Genomic DNA, 12,115 nt, shown 5'->3' with positions numbered 1-12,115 from the left:
GTGTAAACAAAATCTGAAGAAGGGTTTCGACCCGAAACGTTGCCCATTTCCTTCGCTCCATAGATGCTGCATCACCAGCTGAGTTTCTCCAGCATTTTTGTCTACCTTCGATTTTCCAGCATCCTTCTTAAACAAAATCTTTACGGGTTAAGGAAAAGTGGAGATACTGAATGAGTTTGCAGGAATTGCAGATACAGCTTTGCACCGAAGATAGACACACACATCTGAACTAACTCAGCGGGTCAGGCAGCCTATCTGGAGAAAAGGAATTGGTGAAGTTTCGGGTCGAGTCCCTTGTTCAGACTGAAAGTCAAGGGAGAGGGAAAGGAGAGATGGAGAAGGTATATAGGAAAAACGAATGAAAGATATGCAAAAAAGCCACGGTGATCAAGAAAGGGTGGTGCCCAGAATGAGTGCAGAGGAGTGTAATGCTGTGAATAAAAGAGAAGCTAAAGCAATTACACATCCGCATATATAGTTGTGCAATTTAAAACAAAAAAGAAAACGATGTAAATACCCTGCAGATCATGCTGCAAACGTGGGGAAGGTTAGTAACTCGGGAGGGTAACATTCCCTGGGAGGGAGTAACGCTGCCAGCAGCGGGGTGACTGGGTGGCGGCGGCGGCGACGACTGCGCATTGACGGGCTCCGTCCTGAGGGAAGGCTGGAGCCGGGAAGGTGGGAGGACGGTCGGCGTGTCGCGGCTCCTCCTCCGCCCGACAGGCACGGCGGGCAGCTGGACTCAAGTCTGTGATTCCTGGCATGGCGTTGCGGGCGCGGGTCCCGGAGCCCATCGACACAGCTCGTCCAGCAGCAGCAGCAGCAGCTCGGCCCGACGCCCGCCTGCCCCAGGGAGGCCTTGCGGCCGGATGGCAGCCCGCGGTTGAGCGCTCGCCGCCCCCGTTTGGCTGCCGGGTGGCATGGAGGCACTCGGCGGCAACAAGGAGATGCAGTGGAGCGGCGTGACTCGGCCCCTCGACCTGTTGGTCAGCTCGTACCGGTTGCCGCAGCTCGTCCGGCTGGAGGACGGTAAGTTGGGCTTCGGCCGCCGGACCGACTCACTCGATTCCCGGGGTCGCGTCGCCTGGGAGTCGGAGGGAAGGGAAGGGCCCGGGTCACCGGCACCGAGCTCCTCAGCCCCCATCCCCCGACCACTGAGCCCCTCAGCCCCCACCTCCACCTCCACCCCCCGACCACTGAGCCCCTCAGCCCCCACCTCCACCCCCCGACCACTGAGCCCCCACCTCCACCTCCACCCCCCGACCACTGAGCCCCTCAGCCCCCACCTCCACCCCCCGACCACTGAGCCCCTCAGCCCCCACCTCCACCCCCCGACCACTGAGCCCCTCAGCCCCCACCTCCACCCCCCGACCACTGAGCCCCTCAGCCCCCACCTCCACCCCCCGACCACTGAGCCCCTCAGCCCCCATCCCCCGACCACTGAGCCCCTCAGCCCCCGACCACTGAGCCCCTCAGCCCCCACCTCCACCCAACCCCCCGACCACCGAGCTCTTCAGCCCACACCTCCACCCCCCGACCACCGAGCCCACGAGGTGAACTTTCCACCGACATCGACCACTGCTCGCTCAGGGGGTTGTTCTTCTGCCCACCGACCGGCCCGCGAGAGGGAGGTCCTCGCCGCTCTAATTGTGGTTAATGTAGAAATTATGAGCTGTGCAATGAAGTTCTCATGCACCGAGACTAATCTTGTTTACTAGTCAGCGGGAGTGGGGAGTTTGTGTATTCCTGAAACACAAGAGAAAGTTAAGCATAGTGGGTGTGTTGACAAACGGGAGAAAAAAAACACATTCAAGTTGCACTTTGAATGCAAAGTTCATTTTTTAAAAAAACCCGATTGTGCACTGAAATGGGACAGTGAGCTGTAACCGAATTGAACACTGGTTAACTAATGAATCACTGTATTGCAGTCCAAAGGTGTAGTGTGTTCTCTGCAGGAAATGTGCGGTTTTGCGCATACTTTAGCTTATCTCGTGATATGTCCTATCGCTTATGAATCGGTCAGTTACAACACGGCTCATTTCACTGTGCATTTCTAAATGCTAACTTTGTTTTCTCGGAGTTTCTACTAACTCTGTCGATTTAGTCAGCTGAAAACTCGCACATGGTTTGTTTGTCTTGAGCCGATCATCAGAACAGAGTCTCCGGGAACAGGCCCTTCGTGCCATCTGGCCCAGGCTGAATAATATGCCTGGGAACAAAACTGCAAATGCTTTTTTACAAAGAAAAAGACACAAAGTACTGGGAGTAACTTGGTGGGTCAGCCAGCATCTCTGGAAAACATGAATGGTTGACATTTGGGATTGGGACCCTTCTTCAGACTGGGTTCCCTACCCGAAACATCAGCTATCTCAGGGCTGCCAACTCTCCCGCATTGAGCGTGAGACTCACGCATTTCACAAAATGTTCACGCTGATCACAGAATTTCTCACGCTAAACCCCCCCCCCCCCCACTTTAATAAATAAATAAAGTCACGAGCAATTCAATTCTCCCAAGGCTTCCAGATTTCCTCCACACTCACCAATGAGAATAGTTTTCTGTCAGCGGGTTTCCCGTAAAGAACGAGCAATTTGTCTAAAGCCCATCACACACTATTTAAAATGGCAATGCAACTGCAGCACTAATGATTTCATTTGACATTCATGGAACCAAAATCTGCAGGGCTCGAAATTAACGGTTGCCCGGGTGCCAATGACCACCCAAAGTGCTGCCGGGCAACCTAAACGCCGAGTCATTTTGCCCGACTTGGCACTGCAGATACTGGTTTATACCGAAGATAGACACAAACAATTGTAGTAACTCAGCGGGTCAGGCAGCATCTCTGGAGACAAGGAACGTGACGATTCATGTCGGCGACGGCTGTATTGCAAAGATATTAGGTGTGTGGTGACGAAGGGTCGGAGTGAATGACGGGCCGCGCACAGCGGCAGCAGCAGCCGCGACAGCGGCTCCACCCCCTCCTTCTCTCGCACCCCGCCCGCCCTGATAGCGGCCGCTGCCTGCCACTCTGCCAACGGCACATTCAAAACAAACCCTCTCACACGGCGTGGCCGGGAGAAGGGAGGGAGGGGGAGGCCTCCCTTCCCGCTGTCTGAAGCAGCTGCACCAAAGATCCTATAGCTATAGGATCTTCGAGCTGCACCGCTCGGCCCCGCACCTTGCTGTTGGCTGGCGGTGGTGGCGAGGAGAACCCAACCGCCTCCCCCTTTGGCGGTGGACAGGGACGGCCAAGGCAGCGGGGCAATGTTGTCCGAGGAGCGCTGACCTTCCTTCCTCCCCACCTCCCCTCTCTCTCTCTCTTGTACGCCCCCCCCCCCCCCTTATCCTGAGACCTCTCCTCTCCATCCCGGACTGATCCCCATTACCGCCTCTATTCAGTCCTCACTGACATCCCCTGTGCTTCCCTCCCTCCCCCACCCCCCATCTACCCCCACCCCCCCCCTCCCATATATTCATCCTGCGCTGATCACCCTATGCACCTTGCATTGATTTTCCTGCCACTCCCCATCCATCCTACACTGGTCCCCCAATTCATCCTGTACTTACCCCCCTTCCCACCCATCCTGCACTTCTCCTCCATTCATCCTGCACTGATCCGCCCCCATTCATCCCGCGCTGATCCCCCCACCCCCCCAACAGTCTGAAGAAGGGTCTCGACCCGAAACTTTGCCTATTTCCTTCGGTCCATAGATGCTGCCTCACCCGCTGAGTTTCTCCAGCACTTTTGTCTACCCCCATCCATCCTGTACTGACCCCCCCCCGCCCCATTCATCCTGTACTGATTCCCCCCATTCATCCTGTACTGATTCCCCCCCCCCCCCATTCATCCTGTACTGATCCCTCCCAACCATTCCGTACTGATCCCCCCTTTCAACACCACTGACATCCCCTGTGCTCTCCCCTCACAATTTTACATACTCCAACCAACACGTACTAATTCACCTGCCTCAATCCATCCATTCCGCACCAATTGCCTTCTCAACCCCTCTCCCCACCCGCCATCTATCCACCCCGCACTGATTCACACCCCCCCCCCGCGACCCTATTGTGCTGGAAATGTCTTCAGAGCGAACATTGACTAAGTTTGACAACGGAATGCAATCAAATGTGTTTTAATTCCAAATGTTATTATTTGTTTTAGTCCATAAACATGGATTAATTAAATTGTGAACACGTGAAACATTAAAACCGCAGCGTTCGATTGTCGCTGCTACCGTTGACACGTTATTACAGAATTCATTTTAACGGCAAATCAATGCTCTTAATATGGAGTATCAGTGCTGTAGTTATTTAATGAGCAGCATTCCCAACTATACGTTGGATTTATAGAAACATAGAAAATAGGTGTAGGAGTAGGCCATTCGGCCCTTCGAGCCTGCACCGCCATTCAATATGATCATGGCTGATCATCCAACTCAGTATCCTGTACCTGCCTTCTCTCCATACCCCATGATCCCTTTAGCCACAAGGGCCACATCTAACTCCCTCTTATATATAGCCAATGAACTCATCGGAGGAGGCGCTGTCCTGAACGGCTGCCTGTCCTGCAGCTGTCCGTTTTCTTCCCTTCTTTTTTATTATTTTTAGTTTGTTAAGTGTACAGTCAGGGGGTCTAAATCTTTTATGTGTGGGAGGTGGTGGGGGGGAAGGGGGAAACTGTTTTTCTAAGTCCCTACCTGGTCGGAGGGGTTGCCTTCCTCCGAGCAGCGTCCTCGACCTGTCCTCGCGGCCTACCAGCGGGTCCTGGAGCGACGTTTCCCTGAGGGGACCTGGCCAGAACATCGGCGTTGGCGGCGGCGCAGAACATCGGCGTTGGCGGCGGCGCAGAACATCGGCTTTGGCGGCGGCGCAGCGCTGGAGCGCTGTCGTGGAGCGGGCGATGCCTTTCCTGGGTCGCCGCGCTGGGACTCCAGTATGCTTGGTACTGCCGAGGAAAACATCGTGGAGCCGCGGTTCTGCGGAGCGGCCAGCTGCGACGTTGAACCTACATCTCACTGAGATCACCAGTGTGTGGAGCTCCGTCTGGCGTGGTCTGTTGGCTTGGAAGCCGCAGGCTCCGGTGGGAAGGCGACCGTTCCTGGCACCCCAAGCCGCTGGGGGTTCTCTCGACGCCGGAGTACCATCACCCGGCGAGAACATCAGGCGCCGTGGCGACGACTGTGGAGGCCTCAATAGGCCCGACTTCCGACTTTGGGTGGACAAGAGGATGGGGACTGGACTTTGTGCCTTCCCCCACAGTGGGAATCACTGGGGGGATGTTTTTATGTTTTGGTGTTGAATTTCTTCATGAATACTGTGTTGTATTTTTATTAGTGTGCTGCAAGGACATCAGAATTTCCCCTGAATAAGGGGATTAATAAAGTTTATCAATCAATCAACTGGCCTCAACTACCTTCTGTGGCAGAGAATTCCAGAGATTCACCACTCTCTGTGTGAAAAATGGTTTTCTCATCTCGGTCCTCCTTATCCTTAAACTGTGACCCCTTGTTCTGGACTTCCCCAACATCGGGAACAATCTTCCTGCATCTAGCCTGTCCAACCCCTTAAGAATTTAGTAAGTTTCTATAAGATCCCTCCTCAATCTTCTAAATTCTAGCGAGTACAAGCCGGTTTTACTTCTACTCGATCATATACATCACAAATTTGGTCAAGAGATATGTCCTTTGAAATTTTAACGTTAGTTCTGAAGTGGGAATGATAGATAATAATAATAAATACTTTATTAATCCCCTTTTCAGGGGAAATTCAGATGTCCTTGCAGCACACTAATAAAAATACAACATAGCATTAAAGAAGAAGTTTAACATTAAAACATAACATCCCGCCACAATGGTTCCCACTGTGGGGGAAGGCACAAAGTCCTGTCCCCATCCCCTTGTCCACCCATGGTCGGGCCTATTGAGGCCTCCACAGTCGCCGCTACGGCGGCCCGATGTTTCAGGCCTTCTCGCCTGGTGATGGTGCTCCGGCGTCGGGAGAACCCTCTCAGCGGCTTGGGGTGCCTGGAACGGCCGCTTCCTTACTGGAGACCGCGGCTTCCAAGCCACCAGGGCCGCGCTGGACGGAGCTCCACCACTGGCGATCTCAGCGAGAGATCCCAGGCTCCCGATGTTAAAGTCAGCGCCGCAGCTGGCCGCTCCACAGACCCGCAGCTCCGCGATGTTCAATCGGCAGGTCCCAGCATACCGGAGTTCCAGCGTGGCGACCCAGGCAAGGCATCGCCCGCTCCGCGATAGCGCTCCAGCGCTGTGCCGCCACCGAAGCCGAGGTTCTGGCCAGGTCCCCTCCGGAAACGCCGCTCCAGGCCCCGCTGGTAGGCCGCGAGGATGGGTCGAAGGTGCTGCCCGGAGGAAGACAGCTTCTCCGACCAGGTAGGGACTTGAAAAGCAGTTTCCCCTTCCCCAACCCCCACACATAAAAAGATTAGACCCCCAACTAACACACTTTTAACGTACTAACATTTTAAAAAAAGAAGTGAAAATAACGGACAGCTGCAGGACAGGCAGCCGTAAAGGACAGCGCCCCCTCTCTCCGTTTATCAATAATTTTTTTTTAAATCTGGTGCGTACAAACTGGGTATCTTCATTGCTGTTCGCACCACGTGCATCTAATCTGAATGTCCGGTAATGTGGCGTTTTGACACCTTTAAACATATTACCAAAAGAACATTTGCTGCAGTCATGTCCTTTGGCCATCTCTTGTCAGTTAATGTAATGTTTAACCTATCAGATGGGTGTGGTCGGTTTTAACAGCTATTATCATAAAATGCCTTTGGAAATTACCTTGCAACCAGTATATTTTGTTATGGATAAATTATGTGGGAAGCGAGAGTGTTTCTGTACCAATAGCAATAACGACCCATGCTATGGCCATGTCATGGTAATTTTCGGTCCTTCACAGAAAACATGCTTGCATCAATCTGTAGTGTGCATGGTTAAGCATATATGTTACCATGGTCCAGGATTTAGAGACGTGGGGGGGGGAAGAGGGAAACGCTCCCCGGATGTCGCCAAGTCTCCGGATTTTCGCTCACTCCGGGTGTTGTCGCCGTTTGACTGACACAAACTTTCACACACAACCTAACACACACTGACACACACCCTTATACACACACACTGGCACTCACAAGGTTTAAAGGAGTATGGGCCAAATGCGGATAAATGGGACTAGTTTAGGTGGGGCATGTTGATCTGCATTGACAAGTTGGGAAGAAGGGCCTGTTTCCTTGCTGTAAGACGATGACACACTGTAGAAAGGGTGCAATTGCTCTGGAGAGGATCCAGGGGTGATTTATGAAGATGTTGGCAGGCTGGATTTTTTTTTCACTTTGAAGAAAGATTTGATAACTGGGATTGTATTCTCTGCAGCAACGGGGGTGAAGAAAAGACATAGTTGAGGTGAATAATATTATGAAAATTAAAGGACCTATTTCGCTTAACAAAGTGTGTAGGAAGGAACTGCAGGTGCTGGTTTAAACTGAAGATAGACATAAAAAGCTGGAATAACTCAGCAGGACAGGGAGCATCTCTGGAGAGAACGAATGGGTGATGTTTCGAGTCGAGACCTTCAGACTGAAGAAGTTGAAAACCAGCCATATAGATGTAAAACACAATGACTGGAGATGTGTGTTATCCAATTAAGGGCAGAAATCAGAATCGTGTTCATCTTTATTGGCGTGACACCATAATAAATATATTACAGAAAAAATAATTTAATGGGGTGGCACGGTGGCGCAGCGGTAGAGTTGCTATCTTAGACCACAGACCCAGATTTGATCCTGACTTCAGGTGTCTACCGAATTTGAACATTCTCCCTATGACCTCCGGACATTTCTCCGGATATTCCGTTCTCCCACATCCGAAAGACGTGCATGTTTGTAGGTTAATTGGTTTCTGTAAATTGTCCCTGGCGTGTAGGATAGAACTGGTGTATGGTAGATTGCTGGTCGGCGTGGACTTGGTGGGTCAAAGGGACTGTTTCCATATATCTATCTATATATATATATTACTAAAAGTCTGTTCTTGACCGGTTTTGGCCATCTGTGCTGCGATTTCCGAGAGAACGCCGCCACCTACGGCCGTCATTTTTGGCCATCTTGCTCAGAGCCCCCCTCCGCCGTATGTGTACCGAGGATTTTTCCTGTCGATGAAAAATGACAGAGATATTAATGTTTTTACAAAATTCCCCACTCTCTCTGCTGCCCCCGCTGGAGGCAGGGGAAGGGACTATAAAACCAGGAAGTGGTGTGCCTCAATTAGTCTCTGCAAGCTGGAGCTCTGTCAATTAGTCTCTGTCACTCTGAGCTCTGAATGACACTGAACAAATGTCTACAGCACTGTGAGTACCCTTAATTTGGTTTGAAAATGAAAATATAGTTAGTTTGAAATAAAAAAGCACTGCCTGCAAATGGTTGTTTGGGTTGAATTAAAAAGGCACTCTCTCTCTCTCTCTCTCTCTCCCCACCTCTCTCTCTCTCCCTATCCCTCTCTCTTTCTCTCTCTCTCCCCCCTCTCCTCATCCTCCCTCTCCTCACCACCCCCTCCTCTCTCCCCCCCTCCTCTCTCCCCCCTCTCCTCTCCCCCCTCTCCCTCCCCCCTCTCCTCTCTCCCCCCCTCTCCTCTCACCCCCCCCCTCCTCCTCTCCCCACTCTCCTCGTCCCCACTCTCCTCACTCCCCCCGCTCCTCTCCCCCCTCGTCCTCTCCGCTCCCCCTCCTCATCCCCCCCTCTCCTCTCCCCCCCTCCTCTCACCCCCCTCTCACTCTCCCCCCCCCCTCTCCTCTCCCCCCCTCTCCCTCTCCGCCCCCTAGTCCTCTTCCCCCCCATCCTGTCCTCTCCCCCCCTCTGCCTCGCCCCCCCTCACTCACTCTCCCCCCTCTCCTCTCCCCCCTCCTCTCCCCTCACTCCCCCCTCTCCTCTAACCCCCTCTCCTCTCCCCACTCTCACTCTCGCCCCCCCTCTCCTCTCCATCCCCTATCCTCCCCCCTCTCCTCAGCCCCCCTCGTCCTCCCCTCTCCTCTCCTCTCCCCCCCTCTCCTCTCCCCCCCTCTCCTCCTCTCCCCCTCTCCTCTCCCCCCCCTCTCTCCTCTCCCCCCCTCTCCTCTCCCCCCCCCTCTCCTCTCCCCCCTCTCCTCTCCTCCCCCCCCTCTCCTCTCCCCCCCCTCTCCTCTTCCCCCCCCTCTCCTCTCCCCCCTCTCCTCTCTCCCCCCTCTCCCTGCCCCCTCCCCCCCTCTCCTCTCTCCCCTACCCCCCTCTCCCTCTCTCTCCCCCCTTTTTCCTCCCCTCCATCCCCTCCCTCACCATCCCTCCCCTAAACCCCCTCCCCTCCACACACCCCTACCCCCTTCCCTCCACCCTCCATCCCCCTCCCTGCTCCCCACCTCCCCCCCTTCCCCTCTCCCCCCTCTCCCAGCCCTCCCTCTCTCCTCCCCCTCCCCCCCCCCCCCCTCTCCTCCCCCGCCCTCCCCCTCTCCCCCCCTCTCTCTATCTCTCCCCTCCTCCACTCCATCCCCTCCCCCACCCTCCCTCCCTCCCCCTCCCTGCTCCCCACCTCTCCCCCTCACAGCACCCCCTCTCTCTTCCCCCTCTCTCTCCCCACCGCTCTCTCCCTATCCCTCTCTTTCTCTCTCTCTTCCCCTCTCCTCACCCCCCCCTTTCTCCCCCCGCTCTCCTCTCTCCCCCCTCTCCTCTCCCCCCTCTCCTCTCCCCCCCTCTCCTCCCTCCTCCTCTCCTCCCTCCTCCTCTCCTCCCTCCTCTCCTCCCCTCCCCCCCCCTCTCCTCTCCCCCCTCTCCAATCCCCCCTCCTCTCCCCCTTTCCTCTCCCCCTCCCCCCTCTCGCTCTCTGTCCCCTCTTTTTCCTCCCCTCCATCCCCTCCCTCACCGTCCCACCCCTAAACCCCCTCCCCTCCACACACCCCTACCCCCTTCCCGCCCCCTCCCTGCTCCCCACCTCTCCCCCTCCCCTCATCTCACCCCCCTCTCAGCACATCCTCTCTCTCCCCCTCCCCCTCTCTCCTCCTCCCTCTCTCCTCCCCCCTCTCCCCCCCTCTCTCTATCTCTCCCCTCCCCTCCTCCCCCATCCCCTCCCCCACCCTACACACCCCCTACCCTTCCCTCCCCCCTCCCCCCTCCCTTCCCGCTCCCCACCTCTCCCCCTCACCCCCTCTCTCTTCCCCTCACTCTCACCCTCTCTCTCTCCTCCCCTCCTCCCCCACCTTTCCCCCCTCACCCACCCTCCCTCTTATCCTCCTCTCCACCCCCCTCTCCCTCTTGCCCCTCTCTCTGAGTTTCTGTCTCTCTCTCTGTCTCTGCCCCTTCTCTCTGCCCTCACTCTCTACCCCCCCCCCCTCTCTAGATGTGACTGCAAGTTGGGGGCTATGCGTCAGTAGATAGGGTGGTTATGGGGTAAAAGGAGCAAATTAATAATATTAATATAATATCACGGGGGGTAATTAGCGTGAGTGTGGGGGGGGGGAGGGGGATAGTTAGTGTGTGACGCTGCATGCCGCCTCCCCCCCCCCCCCCCCACAACCGCACGTTGGGGGAACAGACCCAACGGGTCTGCACTTGGTCTAGTATGTTTTACATTTAATTGAACTGTACGCTTGGTTGAATATGTGGCATTATTTTTTTGTCTTGTTTCTATAGTCAAAGAGTAAGGTTGATTAATTTATTTGTGCAGAACAGTGATGGAAGTACGACTCCTCAGGCCTTGTTTCTATTTTTTATTTTCTATATATATATATATATATATATGCATAACAGCATGAATTATAATCTGATTTCTATACAAATATACTAAGGTCATACATGTGCTGCACCTGTTGATCAGAGCCTGGCTCTATTGTGGAATTAATTAGGAATGTAATTTAGCCAAAACCTTATTCATACCTAATCCAATTTAAGCATAAATGTTGCATTCAAGTGTAAGTTAAAAGACTCGCCACAGTATGCACCAGATTTCACAATTCCAAGCTGAAAAATGCAAAAACTCCCTACCGTAGGAGGGGACACACCGCCCTCCCACTCACCCCCCCCCCCCTTCGGTCACTTCGCTCCCTCGGGGTTGGTTGCTACACTTCCTCGCAATTTCTCACTCTCAACTCTCACCCAATGTTGGCAGCCCCTGGCTATCTACTTCAGAGATGTTGTCTGACCCGCTGAGTTACTGCTGCACTTTGTCTTTTTTTGAACAAGATGTTTGTCTGACAGTCCTATTTGCTGGTGTTTGGCCCTTATCCCTCTAAATCCTACCTATCCATGTACCTGTCCACATGTCTTTTAAACATCGTAATTGCACTCTTCCTTTGGCAGATCATTCCATCTACCCACCATCCTCCATGTGGAAAAACGTGCCCTTGGATCTTCTTTAAATGTTTCCCCTTTCGCCTTAAATCTATGCCCTCTACTTTTAGACTTGCAGCGCCCTGCTAAAAAGATAATGACAATCCACTTTAATTACATCCAACATAATTTTACATTTGTCTAAGGTCATCCCCTCAGTCAACATTCTATGCTGCAGCAGGAAAAAGTCCCAGCCTAACAAGCCTCTTTTTATAACTCAAGCCCCCCAGTCCTAGTAACATCCTGTGGATCTTTTCTGTACCCTTTCCAATTCAGTGACATGATATAGCTGGGTTAGTTAGTTTAGTTTATTGTCACGTGTACAGAGGTACAGTGAAAAGCTTTTGTTACATACCAACCTGCGTGGTGACCTGAACTGCACACAGTACTCCCAAGTGTGGTGTCACCAACAACTTGTACTTGTTGAAAACTTCATACAAAGAATATCTTTGCATTTTTTTAAAATTAAGTAGTACCTGTTCTAAATTAGTTTGTTCATTATAATTGTATAATTGCCTTTTTTTCTTGGGGAGGAAGATGATTTGTACTCTCGTGGCTGAGACAAATCGGGAAACTGCAGAGTGGCTGTAAGCATCAGCCTGATGCAGTGATACTCACCGAACCACACCGACACACCATGCCAGTCACCATCAGGATAGACCTAGCAAAGGTGTCAGCACAGAGGCCCTTACTTAGGAAGAAACTGTCTTTGAATCCATAATATTGACCTTCGGTCACATGAAATCTGATACCGT

The 12,115-nt window shown here is 53.2% G+C and overlaps 1 protein-coding gene across 1 annotated transcript in view; it reads left to right on the top strand.

The window, feature by feature from the left end:
• The first annotated feature begins 639 nt into the window (after positions 1 to 639).
• The window catches only part of garem1 (GRB2 associated regulator of MAPK1 subtype 1), a 103,173-nt gene continuing 91,697 nt past the window's right edge, over positions 640 to 12,115 (top strand). Inside the window, exon 1 of the mRNA XM_033019672.1 lies at positions 640 to 1,029. Within this exon, the coding sequence (XP_032875563.1) occupies positions 921 to 1,029 (109 nt within the window). The 5' untranslated portion in view covers positions 640 to 920. The remainder of the gene's footprint in view (positions 1,030 to 12,115) is intronic.

The sequence above is a fragment of the Amblyraja radiata genome, chromosome 4, assembly GCF_010909765.2.
Source record: "Amblyraja radiata isolate CabotCenter1 chromosome 4, sAmbRad1.1.pri, whole genome shotgun sequence".
NCBI lineage: Eukaryota > Metazoa > Chordata > Chondrichthyes > Rajiformes > Rajidae > Amblyraja > Amblyraja radiata.
The sequence above is the reverse complement of the archived record's forward strand: the minus strand, read 5'-3'. Positions and strand labels throughout refer to the sequence as shown.